Raw genomic sequence first — 25,342 nt, 5'->3', positions numbered from 1 at the left:
TGGGCACAGGCCAGTTGGGCAGGGGTCAGCCTAGGCTACTTCCTATCTGCCTCTTGTGTCCCATTCAAAACCCCAAACCATCCCAGAAAGAGTCAGGAGCGTCCAGAGACTAGAAATGGATTCTCAGAAGGGGTGGGCAGAGAGAGAAAGTCATACCCAGGGATCTCCTGGGGGCATGGACAGCCCACTCACTTCTCAAGGGGGACAGGACATTCAGTGCCCCATTAGGGATCAGGGCCCACAAAACTGATGTTGGGTAAGGCTGAAAGAAAACAAAAGCAGTATCTGGACTGGCCTTTTGGCACTGCCCTCCCACTGGGTAAGCCTGGGGAATTGATTTCAAAGCTCAATAATAAACTGAATTAAGTGTAATTACAGAGCTCATCATGAGCTCACTCTGTGGTTCCTTTCCAGTGCGGGTGGGGAGTGCGGAGTGGTCCCAGACTGGGTCCAAACAGATGTTCCCCATCCCTGCTTCCAGGGTTTCTGACAGCTCTGGAGCCACTGGGATAACTACTCCTCCCTCAGCGGGATGGAGGGGAGGGTGTGTGTGCTGAAGACAGGGGTCACATGACCTTTGGAGGTGAGAATTCCACAAAGCTCAAACAGAGGTGTGAGGAAACTAGGTGCTGGTCATGAGCCCTCAGAATAGGGCTTGTAAGACATCTTTTAAATCACTGACGCAGAAATAAGATTTTAATGTGCACAAAGAAACTCCTAGTAACACAGAGGAAGGAGGGTGGGGAGGACTAAGGTTCAGCAGGACCCAAGAAGGCAAGGGACACCAGAGCTCTGGAGACAAAGGCTGTGGGGACAGAAGAGATGGCTGGGAGGGGAGGAGAGCTGAGGGACAGGCCGGGCAGGGGAAGCCTCTTGCCTTGGCTGGTAGGGCCAGGGGCAGTGTGCAGCAGGCTCTTGCTTCATTAGACTGGTCTTTCTCTGGCCTCCATTCTTCACTTGCTCCCGTTCCCTGAGCCCCGTTCAATTCCTGCCAGAGACAAGAGCCCTGGGCCAGCCCAGCCCTGCCCTGCTCCTTCAGATGTCCTTCCAGGGCCTGAAGTACTGGACCTGTGGCAGAGACAAACACAGGGTGTCATGGCCCAGGCCCATGCATTCCCACTATCCTGATGCTCCATCTCCACACCCACTCCAAGCCTTGTCCATGCCAGGCACTGAGTGACCAGAATACAGGGGCTCCTGGTCCAGGCGAGGACATGGCAGGTCAACAGGCCACTTGATCACAGCACATGAGTGCTTCGCCTGGGTTCCCTCTATTCACAGCTCACAGGTCCAGGGCAGTTTGGAAGGAAGGTGGGGCCTGCCCCCTGGCTTGGCCAGGCTACGATCACTCTTCCTTCCTTTCATGACAAACACAGTTTCCCACCAGAAGCTAGTGTGATCTAGTTCCTTGGGGATTGAGGGTGAGGTTTGCTCTCCACAGCTTTCTCAGGAGACTTGCGAAATCTGAGACCCAAGCCACAGCCTGTGGCCGATGTGTCAGCCCCAAGTCAGAGGTTACAGGGGGAAGGACAAGCAAAGAGAAGTCAGAGGACAGCCAAGTTGGGAGCCAAGGAGCACTGGGAGGGAGGGGGGAGACAGTCTCCTCAGAACCAGCTCATCTCCATCAAGGGCTGGAGACCAAAGGAGGGAAGAGCCCTTAAGCCAGCCGTTGCTGCCCGCTGAGGGGACAGAAGGGAGGCTGCCAGAGCAGGGTTGGGACCGGGCTTAAGTGTGCAGGCTTGGGTGGCAGGTTGGCTCTGGGCCCTGGTTCTGACATTTACATGTTGCCTGCATGATGGTGCAAGCTATTTAACCTCTCAGTGACTCTGGTTAGCTTGCTCATCTGTAAAACAGGATGTTAACATTATCTGTCTCATGGGGGTTAATTGGATTCATGAAGAAAAGCGTCTTCAACTCAAAAATTATTAGGCATGCATGTTATCACCTAGATAATCAGAAAATAAGGGCTATGGAGGTCGCTGCTACAGAAATTGGAGGGACTAGGCTAGCCTAGGAGTGTCCCTCCTAGCAAAGCAGGAGTCCAGCCCTAGGCCTGCAGGACAAGTGGGCAGAGGGCCGACAGCTGGTGCCTCTAGTGCCCCATCCTGGCACTGCTCATGAAAAACTGGTACTCCCAGGCTCTTCCTTCTCCAGGGTTTAGTTTCTCTTTGCATCTGCCTAGGAGTCAGCTTCTCTGTATCCCCCTCACCATACCCTCATGCTGGGTATTTGATTCTTGATAAGAATGGCAAAGGTCCTCCAAGACCTCCCCACCACCCCTTGCCTTCTTCCCCCATCCATCAGCCAGGAGCTCAGCAGTTCAGCAGGGTGGGTGTGATGCTGGTTCTGCTTAGCCTGCCTGACCACTTACTCTCCTTCCTCACAATCTGGGGGCTGGAGGGGCACCACCTGGGGCTGGCAGTGGGCCAGTAGCTCCTGTCAGTGGATGTAGGTCTGGGCAGCCAGGTCCTTGAGTTTGGTTTGGTGCATGGCCTGAGGGCTCTCCTGGTGTTGACATGTTGGTCCAACTGCGCGCAGAGCAGCTGCAGCTCTTCCTGGGGGCACAGGCCATCACATCCACAGTGGGGAAGAAGGGAGAGTGAAGTCAGAGAAAGAGAGGGACACATTTGAGTGACTGTTCAGAAGATGGGCAGGAAAGGGAGGCTAGGGAGAGGGGCACAGGTCAGCATCCCTTGGAACTCCTCGAGGGATACAGGGAGAAGGAAGAGGCCTGGCTCCCCTAGGCTGCCTTCTTTCTCAGACTCCCACTCTGTGCAGTTCCTGACAGTGGGTTGGGCTCCTGAGAGACTCACCCAGTGGTCCAGGAAATGTCCTGGCAGCTGACCACCACCCCAGCCAGTGTCAGGAGGCTGTGGCACAGGTAGCACATCTGGGGAGACAGCACAGTGCAGTGGGCCCTGACTCCCACTCCCAGCACCTCGTGGGCTCAGTAGGCCATGGTGGGGACTCAACCTACCACTGGGCTTCCAGAGTTCCCAGAGGGGACGTCTCCAAGAAGGGCTCCAGACCACACTCACTCAGAGCTCTCCCTCTGATGAATGATTGCCCTCCCTCCCCTCAGAGAAAGAAATCTCTGCCATCCAGAAACCTACACTGTTACTCACCCATCCTGAGGTTCCAGCAGAGAAAGCCCACTGGGAAGGGAGGCCTGTCCATTCTGACCTCTGCATGGTGTTCGGTCTCTGTTCTGCTCCCTGAAGCGCGTGTGCCTGTGGACACTGTGACTGAGTGCCACCATCTTCTATGGGGAGATGTGGCACATACAAGGAGGCAGGTGAGAAAGGGGAGGCAGAAGGGAGGCAGTGTGGGTTAAGCATTTCCACACCTTACCCACCAACTCATACCCTTGCTTCTGCCTGCTGAACCCTGAGGGTTGCAAATAGGCAAAGGCCAATTTCATCCCAGGAGAGAATGGTTTGACCCCAGGTAAACTTGGATTCCGTGGGTGCCCATTCACCCATGGGATGTCCACCTGCTGTGCATAGAAGGTTCAGGGAGCACCTCAAAGACAGGTGAGGCTTCTCTGTGAGGGCAGATGGGACTCCAGCCTCTGGGCACACCGCTCCCCACTCAGGGGTGCCTGACGCCTTGTCCCCTCACACTTCTGAGGTCTAAGATAGGGAAAGTGACAGGAACAACCCTTCCATTGTGCCTGTGGCTTATAACCAGCCCTGAGGCTGAGCTGGGATGAGAGAGCTGGCTCCAGAGACAGCCTGCAGGGCTCTAGCTTGGTGACAATAGGGATGGAGCTCAGAACCAGCCTAAGGCTCTCCTGTCCCCCATCTCCCCTTATTTTTTAAGTTTTATATATATATATTTCTTTATTCAAATATAGTTGATACACAGCGTTATATTGGTTTCAAGTATACAACCGTAATTCAACAGCTATCTACATTAAGTACTCACCCCAACTAGTGTAGTTACTGTCAACATAGAAAGATATTACATTATTGACTGTATTCCTTATGGTGTACTTTCATCCCTGACTAATTTATAATTGAGGTTTAATCCCTTTCTCCTATTTCACTACCCCAACCTCTCTTCCTCGAGTACCAGGAGGTGCCCCTGGAATGGTGGCTGCTTCTTTTCATAGACGCAGGAACCCCCTTACAGCAGAAGCCAGAACCATTTTGAGGGCACCAGACTTGGCACGATAGTGTCTTCTTGAGCTCAAATACTGTGGTGCAAAATCATGAGGACACAAGCCACCTGCCCCGCAGCCTTGGTCTCCCACCAGCAGCACCTGCCCAGCCCGGGCCCCAGCTGTTCTTCAGCATGACAGCTGAGGCCCACAGGTGGCCTGAGCCCACAGGCTGGCCAGGTTGGCAGCCCTTCACACTACAAGCACAGAGAAGACACAGTGGGGAAAGCTAGGGTTGCTCTGAGGCAGCTCCACCTGCTGGGTCCTGCAGCTGCCTGGGCTCTGAGTCGGTGCTTCCCACAGGCTCCCTTCCCCAGCCTCGCCTTGCCCTAGGGACATCCACAGCTTTCAGAACTCTTTCCAAACTCTGCAGTCCTGGCAAAAGGCTCATTGTCATCCCCCTCCCCCTGCATCCCCCCCCCATAAAGCAGGCTCAGGCCTGAGTGCCAGACACTGTACCTTGACTAAGACACATCCACAAACACCCAGACATTAGAGAGAGGATGCTGAAGAACGAATGGCAATTAGTCATTTGGTCAACAGATACTAAATCTCAGCTTCCCCACAAAACAAAAAGGAAAAGTGTCCTTCTAGTTATTTTGGGGTGGCAGCAGTGGTCTGCAGCTCAGAAGGCTTCAGGGAGGAAGTGACTAAGCTAAACCAGGCCTCAAACAGAAGGATCTGAGGTGAAGATGGCCCTGTGGGCACAGGAGCACAGCCGAGATTACACCACCACAGATCTCTGGGCTGATGCAAGGAGCAGAGGAAGGGTGAACTGGGCACTGGCTGCCAGGTGGCTGGCTAGGGGAAGGGAGGAGGGCCTGAGGATGGGGATGGCCACAGAGGGTCTGGACAGTAGGTAGTGGAGGCCACTCGAGGCTCTCGAGCATGGAGGCTAGTTTGTGGGATGGACTGGAGGTTTCTGGGGGAAGCAGGTGACAGAATCAGTTGGGATGGAATATACCAGAGTGAAGATGTGGCTCTCCCCAAAAGAAAGGATTACAGGATCTCCCTTTTTTTTTAAACATAAATTCTCTACAATGTGTGTGCTTCACTCATATAATCAGCATACAAAGTTAGAGCCCTCTGGACCAATGCCCCTCTTTGAGAAGGCATCAAGCAAGCTGACAGTGAGAGGTGGCAGGAGATGCCAAAGAAAATACCCAAGGGCGAGGGGCTGGGGACCTTGGAAGGTCAGAGGATGGTGGTGGGTGTGGAAGCCTGGGAGGGGCTGGGCAGAGAAGGCACACCTCAGACCTTCACTTGTAAGTACTCCCAGCACCTGAGGTGGGCCCGCAGGCTCAGGGAGCTGCACCTCAGAGGCCCCAGTGCACAGTACTGGAGGGGGAGGGCTAACAGGGACCTTGGGTGCTCTGGGATTGGTGCAGAGGCAGTCCTGGCCCCTGGGGCCCCAGGCACCACCCCCGGGCAACACCCCCATCATCCTTCCCCACAGAACTTATCTTCCAAGAGGAGGCGTGGTAAGGGTGGGCCTGGGATCTGAGGAATGCCCTGGAGGAAAGTGCAGCCGGGATTTACTGAGAAAAAGTGACTTCTACAGCTCTGTGTGTGCGGGTTTCACAACTTTGTCCCCACGCTGATTCCTGTAACAATCTGGAGGGAAAATCCCAGAAAAACGATTCTGAATGTGGTTGTTTTGGGGGGTAGGGGTGTGGGGGGAGAGCAAGAAGGAAGTGGTAATTCTTAAGAACAGTTTTGTTAAACTTCATTTTATAAGCCGGTTTTCCCAAGGGGAAAAAAACTTGTCCACTAGCTGCAAGGAGGGTGGAACGCCTTGTTTCCTGGCACTGGAAGGTGATCCCTGGCGCTGGGGCTAAGAGAGGGAGGCCCTCAGGAGGACTTTGATCTAGCTTAAGGGGATAAGGTGCCACCTGTGGTCGAAAGTCATGACAGAGCAGTGCTCTTTGTAGTAGTACTTTTGGGGAAAAAAAAAAAAGGACTTTGTTACTGTGGAGGAAGCACCCCAATCACCTCCCTTCACTTCCCCCAGACCCTTGTTGAGGGGACAGCTCAGTGTTGATCAGAGTTGTAGGAGGACATCCGACCTCACCCAGGTGTTCCTTCAGTGGCACCAGGTGCAGGTATGGCTTCTGGACCCCTCCTCCCACTCCACCTCTCTTCTACCCTGCTTTTGTGAGGGTCAGAAAAGCACAAATTAGCAGCCCCTGGGGCTCTGCAGCCAGGCGGAGCCTGAACCAGTCTCCCTTCTCAGAAAATCCTAGAGGTGGGTGGTGGGGTTGGGAGACCCGAGGCTGGCCCTGGAGCGCCAGCAGGGGTGGGTGAGAGCTAGGCCTTCCAATTAGGATACAAAGTAAATAGCCAGGTGTAAGAGCTGCGTTTCCTGCCTCTGTCTCGCTGTGACCAATAGCTGAACCTAGCAAGCCCATTCTTGTCCTGGCTGGCACACTGGCCTCTGTCTTTCCTTTCTAGGCAGTGGCTGTGCTTGTGCTGGTAGGTGCTGAAGCCCCCTGCCTGCTCCTATTTCCTCCACGGCTGAAGTGCAAGGTGGCCTTTCCATAGCCTGAGGCCCCTTCCAAGTCCCTAATGGGTGTCAAGGTGGCTTCACGGTTAAAGAGCAGGGCAGAGGCCCTTCTTGTATGCTGGGTAGGGGCTATATTTGTCTAGCCTTCAGAATCTTATTTGAAAAATAGGCCCTCACCAGCTCAGGCTGCCCAGTGCCTCCTCCCCCAAGTGTGAGTGAAGGATGGCAAGCCCCCATGGGAAATGGGATCCAGGAAATTGCAGCCAACAACTTGGGAACAGGCAGTCTGAGGGCTAGGAAAGGGACATGTCTGAACCCAGTGCCAACAAGACAGGACTGTCCCCTGCCAGCAAGGCCTGCAGCTCCCAGAACCATCCTGCAAGGTCTGCAGCTCCCATTTTCTGGGTCTCTCCCCAGAGACGGGCAGGCCGACTTTTCTGACAAGTTCTATGCAGGATGCCTCCTTCCTGGCCCTAGAGCCTTTTAAAGCAGGCCCTGGCCTCCCCCTTGGGAAGGGCGATGGGGGAGGGTGACCCATAGGAGACAGCCTATTGGGCTTGTTACTCACTGAAGGGGTCGGGCAAGGAATGGGCAATGTCTCCTTGTTCTGGTCCAGCTAATTGTGACGGCAGAACCACCGGCCAAGTCACCATTTGCAGCACTTTCATCGGAAGACAGAAGAGAAAAAGGGTGAACATTTCCCAAGAACTTCATTCTTTACAAAATTCCCCTCTAGCAAATGCCAAGGGAGCAGGCTGTGGCCTGGATTATTTATGCTTAAAAAAGGACAGAAAGGAAGAGAGAGGATATCCCAGGAAGTTACCCACTCGGGCCAGAACATTATGGTTTCTCCCACTTGAGGTCATGACCAAAAATCTAGGCTTACCGTAGGCAAGTCTTCAAACTAAGCCCTCTCCTTGGTAGCTGCCAGGCCAGGTGAGGATGGCAGATCTTGCCATTGGCAGGAGGATCTAGTGGGAGCAGGTCCAGCCAGGCTCTGGGGCAGCTGCTGTGGGGATGGGGCAGAAGTAAGGATGCCCAGGCACACCAGCTGGGGAGGACAGACTGACGTGAGGACATGCTCACCCAGCTAGGCCATTGGCTCCTGCTTAGGAAGTTGGCCCTGAACACCTACTGGTGCTGGACTCCAGGCTTGGGGACCTGCGCTCAGCCCCAGTCTGGCTGGGCTACTCTCAGCCCTGTTAAACTGCCTAGAGGTCCCATCCAGCCCCACTGACACCTGACCCCAGGAGGAGAATCCTGCCAGAGGTCCCATTGGTGCCACGTGTGGGTCTTTCTCAGAGGTTTTGTTCTGTCAGAGACGTGGATGCCACACATGCTGAAGGTCAATTCTAGAACCAATCTTGTCCAGGAAACACTGCAGCTGCGATGGTTTATGTTGGGACATTTCAAGTCTACAGCTGGGTCCCAGTGACTTTTTTCTTTCTTTTTTAAAATTTAAACCTATAGCACCACTTCACAGTGCCCTGACACTGTGGGGCTCACAGAGGAGACCTAGTGGTGCTCATTTTTAGATGTGGAAGCTTATCTAGGAGAAGTCCTCTGATGGCATAACCATTCACAGTAAGGGTTAGGTCTGTGCTAAGCTGTGGGGGCCTTGGGGGTGGGCTGGGGTCAGGTGTGTGTGTGTGTGTGTTTTCCCTAAAGGGAATTTAATTCTGGAGACACCCTCCTCCAGAGAGAACAAGCCCCTTTGCCACTGCACAGCAAGGGCCCAGTCACCTGCCAGAGGCAGTACAGGGAGAGGCTGAGGCTGCTCCCTTGGGGAAGGGAATGGGCCCTCAAGCCTGAGCCCAAGGGCATGGTCCAGGTACTCCACCACTGGTTGGGCAAATAACAATAATTAGTAATGAGTAATCCCAAGACAGGGCTACTTGCAGGCCCCAAGCCAAGGGCCTCCACCTGGTGAGAGCGCCAAAGCCCATCCAGCTGGGGTGTCCACCAGGACAAAGATGAGAGGGGCTCAGCTGTTCTCGGTGAGCCCTGTCTGGACCCCTCCTGGAGTACGGCCCCTGCTGTCACCCCTAGGATGCCGCCTCTTTCCTGTGGCCATGTGCAGCCCCCGCGGCCCCTCCTCCTGCCCATGCTATTCCTGACCCAGTGGTGCATGTCCTGCCTCAGCATGGGCCGCACTCCAACAGCAGGCAGAGGGCTGTGCCCAAAGTAAGACCGAAATTGGAGTGACTGACCAGGACAGGTCCCTGTCCCTAAGTCCTAGGAAGTAGGAAATGCTGAGGACACACGACCAATCACTAAGAAATGAGATGGTGACACAACATGTCTTCCTAGTCCAGGGTCCCTGAGGGCACAGGGCAGAGGCCAGCAAGCGGACATCACAGGCAGGGCCTGCCAGACTCACCCTGGTGTTTGCAAGGCTGGACACTCAATTCTCTAAATCAGAGTGCATGTTTGGGAGTGAGGGGGTAGTTAAACATGGAGCAGAGATGAGGCTGGCTGAGGGTGATGGGAGACACATTGGCAGCATCTGGGCAGGAACAGGATGTCCAGCGCAGCTGCTGGGGACACCAGTGCCTAGAAAGTTGCTCTCAGGGCCCCAGCTGGGTGGAGAGGCTGCTGGAAAACCTTGGAGGCCCAGCGTGTGTCCATCTCTTCAGATTCCTCAGAAGATAAGTCCCTCACCTGCACTCCCCTAAAAGACAGAAGGATTCTCTTAAACTCTGTCCCGGACATGGGCTTGGACCCTGAGCAGCCCTGGTCTCTGGTCTTGGTACCAAGGATAGGGAGGGTCTAGGAGGCCATGGTAGTAGGGCTGGAGTGGGAAAGAGATGGGAGATGGGATTGGGACAAAAGCAGAAAGCCTTAGGGCTTTTTGTTCCTGCAGATCTGTGGCAGGGAGGTTATCTCAGAGCATCTGACCCATTCCCATGTCTGCTGGTGGGGGGAACCTAGGGCCTGTAGGCAAACCCTTGCTAGAGTGCTCCCATCCAGCCCACCCTTCCTTTCTGGCTTCCTGATGGCCATGGGGGGCAGGGGAGGTGACAGTTGAGGATTGGCTGGCTCTTCCTCATCCTCCAGCTGGGACTAAAGACCCTGACCTCAGGAGGATCTGGACCGGAAACCGAGCTCTGCCGACTGCCCAGAGAGGGACAAGATTCTCAGTACATATGTCTGAGAATCTATGACTGGAGTGCACGTACACATCAGCACATGGGTGCCACATGGAGGGAACTGCTAAGACCAGCCGCAGCATCCCCCAGCAGCTGGCAGCGCTCACAGAGCGGGGGCTTCCTCAAAAGCAACGGCACTCTATCTTAGCTTTCTTCCTGTGTCTCCTGGCCTGCTGGCGTGGCAGGAGGAGCGCAGGAAGCCCTGCCCTCCTCACACTTACCAGAGTGTGGGGCCACTGCACTTGGCTTGAGACCAGGTGGATATCATGGCTTCCGGGTGCCCAGGGTCCTGTCCCCTCCCTTGTCAGAGTGTCCCGGCTTCCCTACACCCAGGCCAAGTTGTTCATGGTGGTGACTTCAGCCCTGACTCCAGAGGAGGAGAGCAGCCAGGCTGGCAAATCACTGTGTGCCTGGCAACGTGACTGCCGTGGAGAGGAGCACATGACTGAAGACAACCCAGTGAGACTCCACTCTGGGACTCTGGTTAGGACTCTAAGACAGAGGCACTTTCTTTCTCCCTGGCTAGGGTTGCTGAGGGAAGGATGTAAGCCTGGAGTTTCTCAGAATGAGTGGGGAAAGCCTGCCTGGGAATGCACGGAAGGGCAGCGCTAAGATGCAGAGAACAGCACTGAGTTTCCTGACACTGCTTAGCCCCTTGCCACTGGGCCTGGTAAGCTGTCCCAGGACCTTCCAGGGTGTGTGTCTGTGTTTCTGTCGCTACGGAGTCCTGGCAAAGACAGGGGAGGAGAGACAGAAAAGTCAGTGAGCAGAAGAGCAGCTGAGAAGGCCATGGTCTGCTTGGCAACTGCTCCTCCAGACCGAGGACAGTAAGTGAGGGCCCTCATCCATCCCTCTGGTCCTCCCCAGGTGCGAAGTGGGAGCTGAGTTCAAGGACTTAGAAGGCATAGCTCCTCCACCCATATTCTGGGCTGGCTCTGGCCTGGGAGAGAGAAGAGTCAGGATTGGAGGGCTGCATTCAGGGAGGTGGGAAAGGGTCCCTCGTGCAGGCATTTCAGGAGGAGCCATGGGGAATGCAGCTGAGACAGACTCTGGACCTGGCCCTCCAAGGTCACTCCATTCAGGTGCGTGAAGTAACATGTGGACAAGCCATGTGTTGAGTGAGAAGACTGTAATGACCACAGGATGCCAAGGACAGGAGAGACAGGCTAGGCATTGCCAGGGAGGCAGAAACAGCAGGAACAAAGCATGGGCTTGAGGAAGGGTTTCTGGGAAAGATTTTCATTGCTTGGAATCAAATGGTGTGATTTGATTTGCAGGAGAAAAACCAGACAGATGAAGCATGGCCCGCTGATGGGGGCCTTGATGGAGGGGTTTGAACGTGATGTGACAGGCACTACGGGCCCCTTCTTCCTAAGTGAGAATGGGAGGAAGACAAGCACAGAGCTGTCTGGGAGGACTTGAAGGATGAAGAAACTGAGGCAGAGTGTTAGGCCAGAAGGAGGTAAGTCCCCTTGGTGGGGTAAGAACTGTCCTAGCAAGGGTCCCCTGAGGGTCCTCAGGAGGACTGGGGTAGGGTAGGGCAGAGAGCAGGCCCTGAAGCTGCTGAGGCCTCTGGCCGGCTTGGGTTTGCTGCAAAGCTGCCCAAAGGACCCAGGACTGCGCTCCCTGGCTTAGTTCTGTCACTTCAAGCCCTGCTTATACACCTGCAAAGCAGCCAGCACCCTTGGGAGCCAAACAGAGCTGACCTGGGCCCAGGCCCGTGTGGCCTTCAGATGCAAGAAGTATGCATTCTGAAGAGGTTCGGCAGCCACACAGGTGCGAGTGACACACATGCAGCTGCTACGCGGATCTTTCCTTAGGGTCAGCTTCTGAGAGGCCATCTCTTCGAGGTTTATTTAAAAAATGTCTGATGTTCCTCATTTTGGAGGAAGTCAAGAAGAACAAACCACAGACTAGCTGGGGAGGAAGTAAGGAATCCTAAATGTCTATTTTCTGTTCCTTAAACCCAGTCAGGTTCTTCCCAATCCACCTAATCTTGGCCTGACCAAGGTCCCATCCCTGTAGGTCAGGGCTGTCCCTAAGGTGCAGGTGAGGGGCAGGAGGAGGAGGGGCACTGGCAGGTGAGAAGGCAGAGGCTGGGCAGAGGGAGAGACTCCCAGTCTACCTGAGCTTCTGGGTGACACGAGGCAAGGGGTCTGTGCCCAGCCATGCCCAAGGAAGCAGCCCCTTGCTGGTGCTGAGCGTCAGCAGGACAGCACAGAGGCAGTGCACAGCAGCCACAGGGCAGCAGCGCCCTCCCTGTCCTTACCCCACAATTCCCAGACCACAGTGCAGTCACTTAAGGCAGCTCCTGGCACAGTCACCTAACCCAGGGACAGACCAGCCTGCAGTCATAGCAGCAGCAGGAGCCAAGGCAGCAGAACTAGTTTGTTAACTCCATTAACCCCCACACACCACAAAGCTGCCCAGGAGACGCACACGACACACACACACGCACACACTCACCCTCTGTAGGTGTGCAGGGACCCAGGAGGGAACTCAGAGGAGTCTGGGCAGCGGGCAGTCTGTTTACCCTGCAGTATCACCCACGTCTGGAGCACAGGCCCACCCCCATGAAGATCCACCCTGACAAACACACTTCTCCAATAAACAAGCCATCCCCAGGCCTCAGGCACAGGGAAACAGTAGGCGCTGTGCACGGTGAGGAGGCTGACTGCAGCTGCCTGCAGTGGCAGGGCTCAGGCCAGGCCATACGGCCTCCTGCAGCCGCTCTGGGGTGGGGATCATCACAGATGCAGAACCCTCCACGGACCCCAGGTTGTCTGTCCCATGAGGACACTCATCAGGCTCTGGGGGGACGAGGAGATAGACTTGGCTCCTGGTACCTCAATGTAGCCCAACTCAGGGATCCCTTACTTTGTGGACCTTAGTTTTCTTTCCACACAAAAAGAGATAGTTAACTTCCTCAAAGTTCCCCCATTTTTTCTTTCTGTGCCTCTTTATCCCCTTTACCTATTTTGCCTGTTCCCCATCCTCCACTCCCATGGCAACGTCAGTCTGTTCTCTGTGTTTACAAGTCTATTTTGTTTTTTAGGTTCCATATACAAGCAAAATCATATGGTATTTGTCCTTCCCTGTCGACTTACTTCATTCATAATACCCTCTAGGTCCAATGTCATTGTTGCAAATGGCAAAATTTAGTTTTTTATGGCTAAGTGATATTCCACTGTGTAGATGTATCACATCTTCTTTAACCATTCATCTATTGGTGGACACTTAGGTAGCTTCCGTATGTTGGCTATTGTAAATAACGCTTCAATGAACAAAGGCATATATCTTTTCAAATTAGTAAATTTCTTTAAGTAAATACCCACAGATGGCATTAGTGGATCATATGGTATTTCTATTTTTAGCTTTTTAAGAAACCTTCATACTATTTTCCATAGCGGCTGCACCAATTTACATTCCCACCAACAGTACATGAGGGTTCCATTTTCTCCACATCCTCATCCACACTTGTTACTTAATTTTTTGATACTAGTAATTCTGACTGTTGTGATAAAAGAGGTACAATCTTCCAATTATAAAACAATTATGGGGATGAAAGTACAGCATAGGGAATATAGTCAATAATACTGTAACATCTTTGTATGAGGGATGGTAACTACACTTACCATGGTGAGCATTTTGTAATGTATGTAATTGTTGAATCACTGTGTTGTATACCCAAAACCAATATAAAACTGTAAAAAAAAAAAGGCAGAGCAATAAACAACAGAAATAAACACACACACACACACACACACACACACACACACACACACACACACACACAGTCAATGGGACCGGACAGAATGAATTTAGGCAAATTCCGGCCAAAAATGGTTTATGCAAGTCAGCTAAAGGAAACCCCTCGATCTGGGTTGGAAGTCCAAGCTGATCACTTTGAGGAGACAGTGGCAAATTGAGTTCAGTTACACAATGGTTGTCTGTAGAGTGGCTGAAAGGACAGTTACACACACACACACACACGCACACATGCACACACAGGGCCTAGGAAGGTGCTGGTCTCTTGTAGAATTGGTATGCATGGGCCACAGGGAAGCACCAAGAGGTGAACTCTCAGAATACAGTCCTGCATGAAAACATTGTCTCCCACCTCTCTCAGCCAAACAGGGCACCTGGCTCCTGCTGGTCTGTCCCAGACCCCTAAGCATCACTCTGACCTAGATGGTTGTTTTCCTCTGAGACAACCCTGCTCAGACAAGGCAAGCACAGGGCCCCCAATAACCATCAAGGGGATGAGTGATCATTTCTTTATCCAAAAGCACTTTAAATTGCTGAAAGTATTCTAATCATCTCGTTAAGAAGTAGAATTGTTATATTGCACACAAGCTGTGCCAGGATTTGCTAGGACACTGTGACGGACCCAGTGAGGACAAACCGCCAGTGCAGGAACCCCCAGCCCCTGCGGTGAGGCAGCGGGAGCACGTGGCCTCTTTTATTATACTTGGTGGGTAGCTCTCCCATGCAGGGACTGCACTAGCTTATAATAACGTGTGCTGTGATTGGTTCTGTCATAAGCAGAAACACTTCAGAAGCCAAGGGACTCCAACCGGACAAGCCCTTGGGGCCTTAATGAAACAAGGACATTAGGAGACAAGGGTACCAATGTGTAGAGGCTGGTCAGAGGGCATGCAGAGGGAGGAAGGTTTCTAGAAGTGGGGCAGGAGAGTGATTGGCCAGAATGGGGTGGAAGATGTTCACAGAGGGAGAGAGGAATTAACATTGCATTCATTCATTTGTTCATTCATTCACTCATCTAGTGCCAAACACGCCACACCATGCTGAGAGACACTGGCTGTGCCCACAGTCTGGCCTCGGACATAAGTAAGGGGGCAACTGCAAAGCCATGGGATCAGTGAGGAGAGAAAGCCGTGTGCTGAGCACCGGAGAGCAGCTCTCCAATCCTGGAGGGGAGGCCAGACAGAGGGGGAGAAGGCTGCCAGCCTCCCTGGGGAGGGAGGAGACCGGGCCAAGCCCCAGGCAGAGAGAGGAGGTAGGGAGAGCAGGGGAAGGGGAGCCTGGCAGAAGTGTTTATCTGCAGGCCGGAGGAGTGCTGTCTACCAGTCTCACCGGAAATCTCCCAGACTGAGCAAGCAGGGCCCGGAGGATGGGGCTCAGCTTGGAAGCCCCAAGGGCTGGGAAAGGGCACGTCCCCATATCCTTCAGGCTGGGTCACCTCTGGCTGGCCTCACTCTGGCCTTAGTTTCCCCACTGTGCCTCCAATAGAAAGAAGGCAAAGACTTTGAGCTCTGGGAATGAAAGGCTCAGCCTTGGCCCAGACTACCACTCCCTATAAAACAGGGTGGGAGACGCCACAGCTCTTTTTGACTGGTGAGTGGCCTGATCACCTTTGAGGATGAAACATGCCGGGGCCTATAGAGGAGTCAGGCGGCTGAGGTGGGAGTGGGGCTGGGCTGGGCAAGCTGGTCACCTGCCCCCTGGCCCCTCCTGAGCACCACAGTGACTGCCCAGAGCACTTCACATGTCTGTTCAGACCCTGCATCCACACCGAGCCCACTTCCTACTGCGTCCCTCTCCAGCCCACCCCAGCTGAGAGCTGCCTCGGCCTCACCTGCCCCTTTCACTGCCCTGGACCAGTACACCCTATACTTTTGGGGTGCCCTGCTGAGACACACTGGCCCCTCGTTTCCTCGCCAAACAGGTCTTTTCCAATATGGCAGCTGACCAGGGGGATGTGTCACAGCCTCCTTTACATGTGTGAGAACTGTGCTCAGAATAAAGGATTCCCTCAGCCCACTAAGTGCCCTCCTCCAGGCTGCTGAAAGGACATCTGCTACCAGATGGACTCTGAACCTCAGATGGGCCTAGAACTGACTGGAAGCCTCCGCCTGGCAGTGACGCTTCTGCCAGGGAGGTCAGAGGAGTGGCTACCAAGGTGTCTGGAGGTCACAGCCTTCACTGGGTCAGACCACACGCGAGCCTCTCCTTTGCTCTCGCAGCCCCTTCTCCCTTCCCCCAGTCCAGTCCTGAGGCCCACCACTGTGTCCTGCTCAGATGGACCCCTTCCGCCCAGGGGCTGACTTGACCTCCTTTCTAGAGGCCTAGGAACACCTAGATTCAGCCTCCATAACTAGCAGCCTAATAAATGCACTAATATTAGGCACAACTGAAAGATAACCTTATCTACATGTTCCAGAAGAGGAGCAGATACCTGGGAATTATCCTATCTTCTTAATGGTTCATTTGTGCTCACTAATTAATTCCTTTATCTGATTTACAGACCTATGCCCAAAGGTTGGACTTCTGGATCAACAACATCCAACCTCTGCATGAGTCTTTGAAATTACCACTTTTCTAAATTAGGAAGATCCTGATCTCCAGTCTTCATTCCCAAATCCCCAGGGACCGGGAGCTCACTGAACTCCAATACCCCACCCCCACCCCCGGACCCAGCTTGGAGACTCCCACTCTGAGGCCCCTGCACCCCTGCACTGCCCTGCTTGACATTCACCCCAAGGGCCCATAGGCCCACCATTCCTGTAGACTCTGGGTACCTTGTTGTCCCAGACTCCCATCAGAACACGGCTTTCAGGAGAGCTGGGCAATATCTGGTAAGTCAGGAAGGACCCAAGAAAGGCCAAGGATGTAGCCTCAGTGGCAACCATGACAACGAACAGCAGGGAGGTTAGACCCAGCTCTGCCCTGGGGGAGCAGGATGCCTCTCTCATCGGGACATTCGCTTCCCACACCTCATCAGCATTTCAGCTCCTGCAGCCTCTGTGCTGTAGGACTAGCAGAGGATCCCATGGCTGAGCCACACCAGGCTGTAAAGGATGCTGCAAAACCCACCAGCAGGGTGGGCCATGCACACCTATGCACGGTACCTCTGCGAGGGTCACGGGCAAGGCGCTCATGGCAGGCTGTGTAGACCTTCACCAGACGGAGTCAGTCTGCTGGGGCTTTAGGATTTTGAGGCGGGCTGGCAGCTGTGGACAGCGCTGCCCCTACCCCACCCTCATCCCCTGGGGCTGGCACCCTGTCAGAAGCAGGCAAAGCTAGGGGCTCACCTTGCAGTCAAGCTCAGCACCGGCGTTTGGCTGTTGCTCCTGGCTGGGTGGCAAGTTCCCAAAGCTCAGGTACTGCCTGAGGGATGATGGCCTCAAGGAAGCTCAGGAGGTGGCTGAGCGAGGACAGCTGGCAAGAAGAAAGGAGGCCATCACTCACAGAGGGTGCTGGAGATACTGCGGGTGTCCTGGCCTGGACCCTTGGGTCGTGGCAGTGGGTCACAGTCTCTGGAGCCAGACCACCAGCTTCCAACACCTGAATCCACCTGTCACTTAGGGACTGTGTGGGCTCTTAGAGCTGAGTTTTTTGTTTGCAAAGAGAAGACATTTGCATGCTCTTCCAGGGAGAGGAGGGTCCCACTCACATGGGGCCTGGCACAGGGTGTGCACTCCCTTGAGGAAGTGAACTAGGAAGATCTCTGTAGGCTGGAGCTTTTACCCCCTTCCTTGGAGGAAGCAGACACTCTAGAAGAACCAAGACCAGCAGACGGTTCTCTACTGCCACCAGGCGAAGAGACCCTTCCCACACTGCGCTGCTGCTCTCATCTGCAGGCCTGTTCTCCTTGGGTGCCTCTTCCACTTAACTAGTTACTGTGGGGGTTTTCAATGCTTGTGAAAGGAGAGAGGCTGTGTCCCCCAGTCTCTGCCTGTGTCCCACAACCCCTGCTCATGCTGGAATGGGCCTGAAGATACCTCATCTTCCTGCCCTACTTCAGCACTCCTCTCTACCCCTCCTCTTCCTCCCAGAGAATTTTACAGCAAATCCAAATATTGTATCATTTTACCCATAAAGAGCTTCTAATAGAAAAGGATAGGAATTTTTCCCCCAACATAATCATAGTATCACTCTATTGCCCAACAAAATTACCAAGAATTCTTTGTACAATCTAACACCCATGTTCGGTTTTCTCTGATCATCTCAAAAATGTCTTTACAGTAGTTTTGTTGGAATGGGGGTTCTGCACAAGGCCCACACATTGCATTTGGTTGATATGTCACTTTGTCTGCTAGCTGTCCACCCTGCATTTAAACTGCCCATCCTCTCTAAATAAGTGGGTGGAGTGCCCCGCTCCTGCTGGCCTAGGTGAGTACAGGTGTCTGCAGTGAGCCACTTCTGGCCAGCCCCTGCACCTGGCTTGGGCAGCCCCTTGGCCAAGTCCCAGCAAGGACTGTCCAGCTGCCCCTGAGCTAACTTGTGGCTTGGGCAGGAGGCAGGCAGTCTTCAAGCCTCTAGCCCCTCTGAGGCCACACGCAGCCTGGGCAAGAGGGGATGCAGAATGAAAGCAGAGACAAGGGAGTTCACAGGGGCACATCTCCTTAAATGTAGCAGGTGTAGGCTAACCGAAAGGGCTAGGGCTCTAGCCTCCCCAGCCCCACCCCCAGCTACCTGCTCTAGCCCAGCCCTGCCTACCACACCTGGTTTCCTCTCCTTGACTCACCCACAGACACCTGCTCAGCACCTCAGCAGGCCTCAGGCTTAGCCCACAAGAGCAGCTGGGCTGTGGGCTGGGAGTCAGGCCCAGGGCCTCAGCTCCTGGAAGGGGGCCAGAGCTTCTTGGACTAGTGTCTGATCCCTTTAGAAAAGGAGAGGAGGAGGCAAAGAAAGAGAGAGAGGGAAGGTTCTGGGTGAAGAGAGGCACCATCTGGAGCTTCACCAAAACTATAGCTGTACTGCCTTGCTCAGGCCTTGCAAGTCTGGGGAGTTTCCAAAACAGCCCTGGCGGCTAGAGCTCACAGCTGTGCAAGCACAGGGGCTGGGCTCTGCTCTGCAGTCCACGACCCCCAGAAGCAGCCCTCAGAAAGGCAGCCTCACCCCAGCTTGGACCCTCCCAGCTGCAGGAGCTCTGGGAGGGGCTGGGCCCAAGAACACAGAGCAGCAGCTTCAGCAGCAAGCTAGCTCCCATGTTTTTCCTCTCACTCCATGAAAACAGCTTCGCTCCACACAGTGCAGCAAGCTGCCACCTTCTGATTGCTTATTCTCTTCCACTTCCAGCTCTGGCAGTCCCAGCCATCCCTCTTCAGCAGACACACCCATTTGGGAAAAGGGCTGCTTTGGGTCACATGGGTCCCAGCAGGGGGCCAGGGCCTGACCATCCCTTCTCCCCACCTTACCCCCACCACTAGGAGCTGTCTCTGCAAACATTCAGCACACTAGGAAGAGACACCTCCAGACAAGAAGCAAATGATCACCCGAGAAGGCAGGCTTGTCAGCCTGCCCAGCAAGAGGAGGAGATGAGTTCGGGAGAGGCAACTGTCCACACAGTTGGTCACACCTGTGCATAGCCTGGCAGTTACTTCTACTCACACAGTGCAGAAGGCCAGGATCTTAAGTGTCTGTGAGACCCCAGGTGGCTCTTGATGCTCCCCACAGCCTGTGCCCAGAAGGGGCCCAGCGACCAGATGCAGCACCACTGTCCTGTCCTCCCCCGAGGCCCTGCTCAAGACCTACCCTCAGGTCCCTGACTACCCCACTCCTGGCTCTTTGCCCACACCACCTATACCTGCTGATCCCCTGACCCTGCATTACCTCTGTTGCCAGGGCATTCATGACCCAACATGCTATGCAATGTGTTTATCACCACCCAGCACCCTCCCTCATTAGACCTTGAGGTCCACAAGGGAAGTTTTGTTCACTGCATGTCCAGAGTCTAGCTCAGCACCTGCCACATGGCATATATTCAGTTAAGTATTCACTAAACAAGCAAACTAATGGACAGCAGCTCAGGACTGAAGCTAGCCTTTCCTCAGTAGATGCAAACCCCCTTCTCTCTTGATTTCAGCCATTTAAAACCCATGTTTTCCAAACTCCAAACTGGAAGACATGGCTTCACAATTTTACTGTGTTGCAAGAGGTGGCCTGGTAAAAAAAACAAACTCCTGATTTCTCTCTAAACCTGTTCCACCTGTGTTTTGCATGTCTCCCTAAAGGGTTTTCTATCTTTCCAGTTGCAAAAATCATGGAGCCCTCCTTGCCTTTCTGTCACCTCCCACATCCCACTGGCTGTGGTGGATTTGGGAAATACACCTAGAATCTGACCATTTCTCACCACCTATACCGAATCCCTGTGATGTTTTAGCAAGACTATTGGAATTGCCTCCTTCCTCTCCACCCTCAACAGTCCATTCTCAACACAGCAGCCTGGGTAATTTTTACAATTTTGATAAATCAGATTATGGTTCTCCTCTTATCAAAACACACTGGTGGCTCTACATCAAAGAGAGATCGACTTTTCTTTGGCATGAAAGTCCAAGTCCCAACCACGGTCTTGAGTCTCCACTTACTGACCTGACCTCAGCTCCTCCTGCTCTGCCATCAGGCCTCTGCTGCAGCCACACTGGCCTCTGTTCCTCCAACCTTAGAGAACTTTGCCTGGTCTAGGGCCTCTGATTTGCTGCCCCCTCTAAGGAACCTGCCTGACTCCTTCAGCCCCTTTGCATTCACCCCTATAAAAAAGCATCATCCTAACACTCCCTCTCCTGTTTGTCTGGCTTTATTTTTCTCTATAGCTCTTACGGTTATCTGGTTTACCAAATACCGATTTCTTTCTTGGTGCCTGTGTCCATCTCCTTCAGACCAAGAGATTCACAAGGAAGGGACTGAGTTCTGCTCAGGTGGTATTTTCAGTACCTTGAGCAGTATCTGGAGCACCCTGGTGCCTGAGGCTAAAACCCTGCTCTTTCTGGGATATTCTCAGGATTCACCAGAACAACATGAAGCAGTTTGACCCAGACACTTTTCTGGAAAATGCAAGTCTTGGGGTTGCTGTGTCCTGACCACCAGCAGAAATCCTGTCCCTCAAATCCAGTTCTCCAGTTCCTGGGGCCTCAGACTGCAGCTTGAGATGGAGAGCCAAGCAGTCTAGGGATCAGGGACTCCTGCCCAGTGGTGCCCTGCCCAGGCACTCACCCCAGAGCCGCTCCTGCTCAAGTCAGTCCTCAGCCCTTGTACTCTCCTGCACAGTGAATCAGCACTTGTGCATCAATGAATGAAGAAGATGGGATGGCCCTTGACCTCCTAGCTGCCATGCAGAACTGAAGCTCAAGGACCAGCAGGTGTGGTCCAGGCTGTCACTGTGAGAGCCAAGGAAGGAGATGGAGAAGTAGAGATAGAACGCTGCAGGGGCCAAGGGCCGAGTCCCGATCAGGGTCCCTTGGTTTGAATCCCAGCTCCACGCCTTCCCCACTAGGTGACCCCGAGATGGTTCCTGACGGCACCTGCCTTGGTTCCCCATCTGGGAAAGGGGGGTGACAACAGCCCTTCTTGCCTGAGGCTGCTATGAGAGGCAGGCTCTGGGAACAGTGCCCACCCAGGACACAGCCAGCGCCGGCGGCCCATCAGCTGCAGCTGTTTTGGTTGGGATCTGAGGGTGGAAAGCAAAGCTGTGTGCAGAGGGCGCTGGATGGGCCTGCAGGGCAGCCGAGAAGAACAGCAACTCGGGCAGGCCAGTGCGTGGAGGAGAGGTTGGGAAAGGGGGCGTGTGGGTCCCACACGGCTAGCTGTGGGGCTGAGGCAGCCCTTTGAAGGTGGTTCCTGAGAATCTGTCCAACAGGCCGGACTGGAAAGGGGAGTGCTCAGAGACCGGAGACCTGCCAGGAGGTCATGCAGCAGCCCCGGGCTTGCAGTAGAGAGGGGGATGTACATCAGGAGGGCCCTGGGCAGGCCCCAGCCGGTCCTTCCTCCCCTGCAGCCGCCATGAGTCTGGTGTGGCTTTGCATGGGTTGTATTGCCCGCCTGCAAACTCTTCTCTATGCAGCACAAGCACGGACTCATCCTTTAAGACCTGGCTCAGGACATCTTCTCTGGAAGCCACTTCCCTACCCTTGGGCAAAGTTAGTGGCTGCGCCCTCAGCCCGCCTAGTTCTGAGGCCATTTCCTGGTGCAGAACCTGGCACACAGGAGGAGCTCAGCCAGGGACTCACTGACAGATGGTTGCATGGTGGGCACATGGCAGGTGGGTGACTGGTGTGGTGGGAAAGCCGTGGAGCTGTGAACCACAAGGCCAGGCCAGGACACCAGCCCCAGACCAGCTCTCCCTGGGGAGGCATGTTCACTCTGCTCCCTCGCAGGCCCTCCAGCCCAAACACCCCAGCTCTTCCTCCACAGCACCTCCCCGCCCCACTCTCTGCCCCCTCCTGTTCCCCTCACTCTCCCTTACACAGGATGCTGCCAACAGTTACCAAATCCAAACAAAAGCCTGAGCCTTGAACTTGAATCCATCATGACGCTCCAGCTGCCATCCTTCTGATCACTGCCAAGCACTACACAGAGGTGTAGGTAGCCTCCCCCGTACCGCTGGTCCTGCCCCTCCTGACCTTGATGCTCAGGCCTCTCGCCTCTGCTGTGCTGACACTGGGCTCTGCTCTCTGTGGGGCTTGGGGCTCCCCTCTGGCCAGTGCCAGTGCCTCTACCAGGCTGTCTTTGGACCACTCAGTCTTGTCCCCGTGCTTCATCTCTGTCTACCCTTTCCCCTGCCCGCTGGACACCCCTCTGACACTGACTGGTCCCTCCATTCTCCTTCTTCCCGGAGACGCTGGGTCATCAGACTTCCACTTCTGTGAAATGACCCCTGGGCAGGCCACCTCCTTGCCCTCCCCTCCCAAGGTCTCACCTGGGGAACATCCCCCTTGCACACCCCTGCAACTCCACCCCAGGTTTGTTCACTCCACAAGTGTGCGCTGAGTTCCTGCGTGCCGGGCACTGTGCTAGGTGCTGACAGGCAGCAGCAAGCAGAAACCATTTGGTTCTTGCACTCAAGGAGCTGCTGTGGGTACAGACCCTGAATAAATAATAGGAAACTATCAGGAGGTAAACACAAAGCATTTCAACAGGATGATGGTGCCAGGGCACTTTGGGTTGGATGGTCACAAAAGACTTCCTGGAGGAGGTGACATTTCAGCTGGAACTGGAACGACAAGAAGTTCCAGCCATGCTATGTCCTGGGGGAAAGCATTTAAGGCAAAGGGGGCAGCCAGGGCAAAAGCCAGGTCAGGCCCATTCTGACAAGCCAACTTAACCAGCCACGCCCTGCAATCGTGGCATTTTGGACTCAGCCATGTTGTCCACCCTGCTTGGGATGTGCCAGAACATTCTGTCAGCACTCTTGGCAAAGGTTACGCAGGCTGGCCTCATACAGCTTGTGACCAGAGGTGCACAGCCTCTCATGGGTCCTGCCATGCTTCTCCTGTGTTGCTGAGCTCGGGGTTCCACTGAACCACTCGTCATGGATTCCAGGGAGATTCCTGGCAGATGGGAGCACTCAGCATCCCTGCTGTCCATCCTTGGGCTGGCTGTGGCCCACGCTGCCCCCAAGGCCCCTGAAATTATGTTTTCAGAGCTACAAGGAGGCTGGTGCTTTATGGAGAGAAGAGAGCCAGAGAAAGAAGACAAAGCTCCCCTTGCTTGCTGCCTCAAGAGTGCCTAACACTGGGACAGACGTATGCTGGGGGAGGAGTTTTACTTTCAGTAGTATGAGTTTTCATCGCTACTGTCTTTCCACCTATTGGAAATACCAATACCAGGGGCTCGGGGAGGAGGAACTGGAGAGTTAGTGCTTCACAGGCACCAAGTGTCTGTTCTGGAGGATGGGCAAGCTCTGCCGATGGACAGAGTTGATGGCAGCACGACACGGTGAATGCACTGAAGGCTGCTGCATCGCACACCTCAAAACGGTTACAACTCTACACTTACAACTGTAGAGATGGTTAAAAAAAGTTGAAATGCTAAATTTTGTTTATGTATGTTTTACCACACTTAAAAAAATGTAACACCTGCTCCTAGCTCACTGCCCTCTCCTAAGTGCCTAGCACCTCACAGGCAAACACAAAGTAACTGTCAAATGTGTGGATATGAGGGAAAAGTTCAAGCTCAGTGTGGCTCTCCTGGCCTGAGGCTCCTAACCTTTTGGGAGAAGCCTCAGGAGTGTGCAGACCGCAGGGAGAGCCCTTGGCTCACCTGTCGGCCTCCCAGGCCCCATAGATGCAGCTTAGGTGAGGACTCACCTGGGCCTTCTCTTGCCAGAGATGGAGAGACTCTTGCTGGCTCAGTATCCGGGCAATAATCACGAGGCTGGGCTGGCTTCGAAGTTGCTTGTGACACGAGTGACAGAGACAGTGGTGTGTGACACTCTTGAGAGGAGGTGTGCCACACGGGGAGCAGGACACACACCCCAAAGAGAACACAGGAGGGCCACTCTCTGTCTGGAGTACTCTGGCTTTCCCCTTTGGTGATAACATTTAATATTTATTTTAGAAGTAATAAAATATGCATGATGGGAAAGTTAAAATGTAATAAGAAAAAAATTAAAAGTCACTACTCATTTCAGAGGCTGACAGTATTTTCTTTCTGTTGGTTTTCCTCTCGGTCAACACTTACCTGCAGATACACAGAAATAGGGAAAGGTTAACTGCTTCTGTGCAGACCTTTGCTTTTTCTTTCCTTTGCTGCATTATAATTTTTCAGCCCATGGAAGATGGTGGAAGGTGGGTGATGTGGCCTGGTGAGGCCAAACATTTTTTTTTTTTACCTAGCAAACAGGGACTCTCCTTTGGAGAACCCCTTGCCTACCCAGCTCAAACCTGGGCTCCCAGGGTGGGCACATGAGCCAGGCCTGGCCTGTCAGAGTCCCTGTGACTAAGCCACTGAGAGGTAGCCTTGGGGCTTTTCCAGCAGGGCCACTCATCTGGAAGGAGGTGATCCACAGCTGCTGGTGGCCCTCCTGCCTCCTAGTAGGAAGAGCCTGGAGGAAAAAACAAACAGGACAGAGCCAGAGCCCTGACAGCACCCAGAGCCCGTCATGCCCGACCCCTCCACCACCTGGGCTATTTGGTCAGCCAGCACAGGAGCCACCAAGCCCCTTTTGCTTCAGTTTGAGCTGAGTGCCAAACAGTCCTGATTCTCAGGATGGCACTAGTACAGCATCTCCTTTCATAGCAGTGAAGAACTCTGGTGGGGATTTCTATGGGTCCTTGAGGGCTGGAGTCACACCTTCCATGTATCCCCACATGCTTGTGGCCTATGGCATAGACTGATGTGGCCACAGTCCCCAGTTCCTGTGGGAAGCGACCACCAGGTAAAGCAAAGGAGAGGTCCTGAAGCTGGAGGAAAGGTAGGGCACATGAAGGAAAGCCCTCGGGCTGGGATGAGGTCCTTACAGATGTGCTGTCAGGCAACAACACTGCTGGAGGGACCACAGTGTCCTCACCCCCATCCTGGAAGGCCACCACAAGGAACCACAGGATACGGGTGACAGCCAGCCAGGGCAGCCCTTGGAAATGATGTTTCCCTATGGAAGTACTTGGGAGGAGGCAAGACTGAGTGGCCAGGCCTCACAGGGCTGGGCCCTGGGTGACGGGGTGAGTGGAATGGCCTTCTCAAAGCTCTGGGGCTGCCCAGGGTGGTACATGAGCCAGGGGCCCTGTTGATTTCCTTAAGCAGCACTTCGTCAAGGTCAGAGGAATCAACAAAGTAAGAGGTTCT

General features: G+C 54.0%; 1 protein-coding gene and 1 long non-coding RNA gene across 2 annotated transcripts in view; both read right to left on the bottom strand.

Moving 5' to 3' along the window:
- Nucleotides 1–1,035: 1,035 nt before the first annotated feature.
- FAM178B (family with sequence similarity 178 member B) overlaps nt 1,036–25,342 on the bottom strand; it is a 78,266-nt gene continuing 53,959 nt past the window's right edge. The window contains 8 exon segments of the mRNA XM_036994653.2: nt 1,036–1,068; nt 2,410–2,507; nt 2,510–2,555; nt 2,814–2,824; nt 2,827–2,890; nt 16,870–16,965; nt 16,967–16,996; nt 23,866–23,952. Coding sequence (XP_036850548.2) covers nt 1,036–1,068; nt 2,410–2,507; nt 2,510–2,555; nt 2,814–2,824; nt 2,827–2,890; nt 16,870–16,965; nt 16,967–16,996; nt 23,866–23,952 — 465 coding nt within the window.
- LOC140850324 (uncharacterized) lies at nt 7,234–10,162 on the bottom strand. Its single transcript, XR_012132949.1, has 3 exons — nt 10,036–10,162; nt 7,552–7,716; nt 7,234–7,326 (listed from the first exon to the last, which is right to left on the bottom strand). It is a non-coding gene; the product is annotated as an uncharacterized lncRNA (long non-coding RNA).

This window comes from Manis javanica, chromosome 1, assembly GCF_040802235.1.
Source record: "Manis javanica isolate MJ-LG chromosome 1, MJ_LKY, whole genome shotgun sequence".
In the NCBI taxonomy this organism is placed as follows: Eukaryota; Metazoa; Chordata; class Mammalia; order Pholidota; family Manidae; genus Manis; species Manis javanica.
The sequence above is the reverse complement of the archived record's forward strand: the minus strand, read 5'-3'. Positions and strand labels throughout refer to the sequence as shown.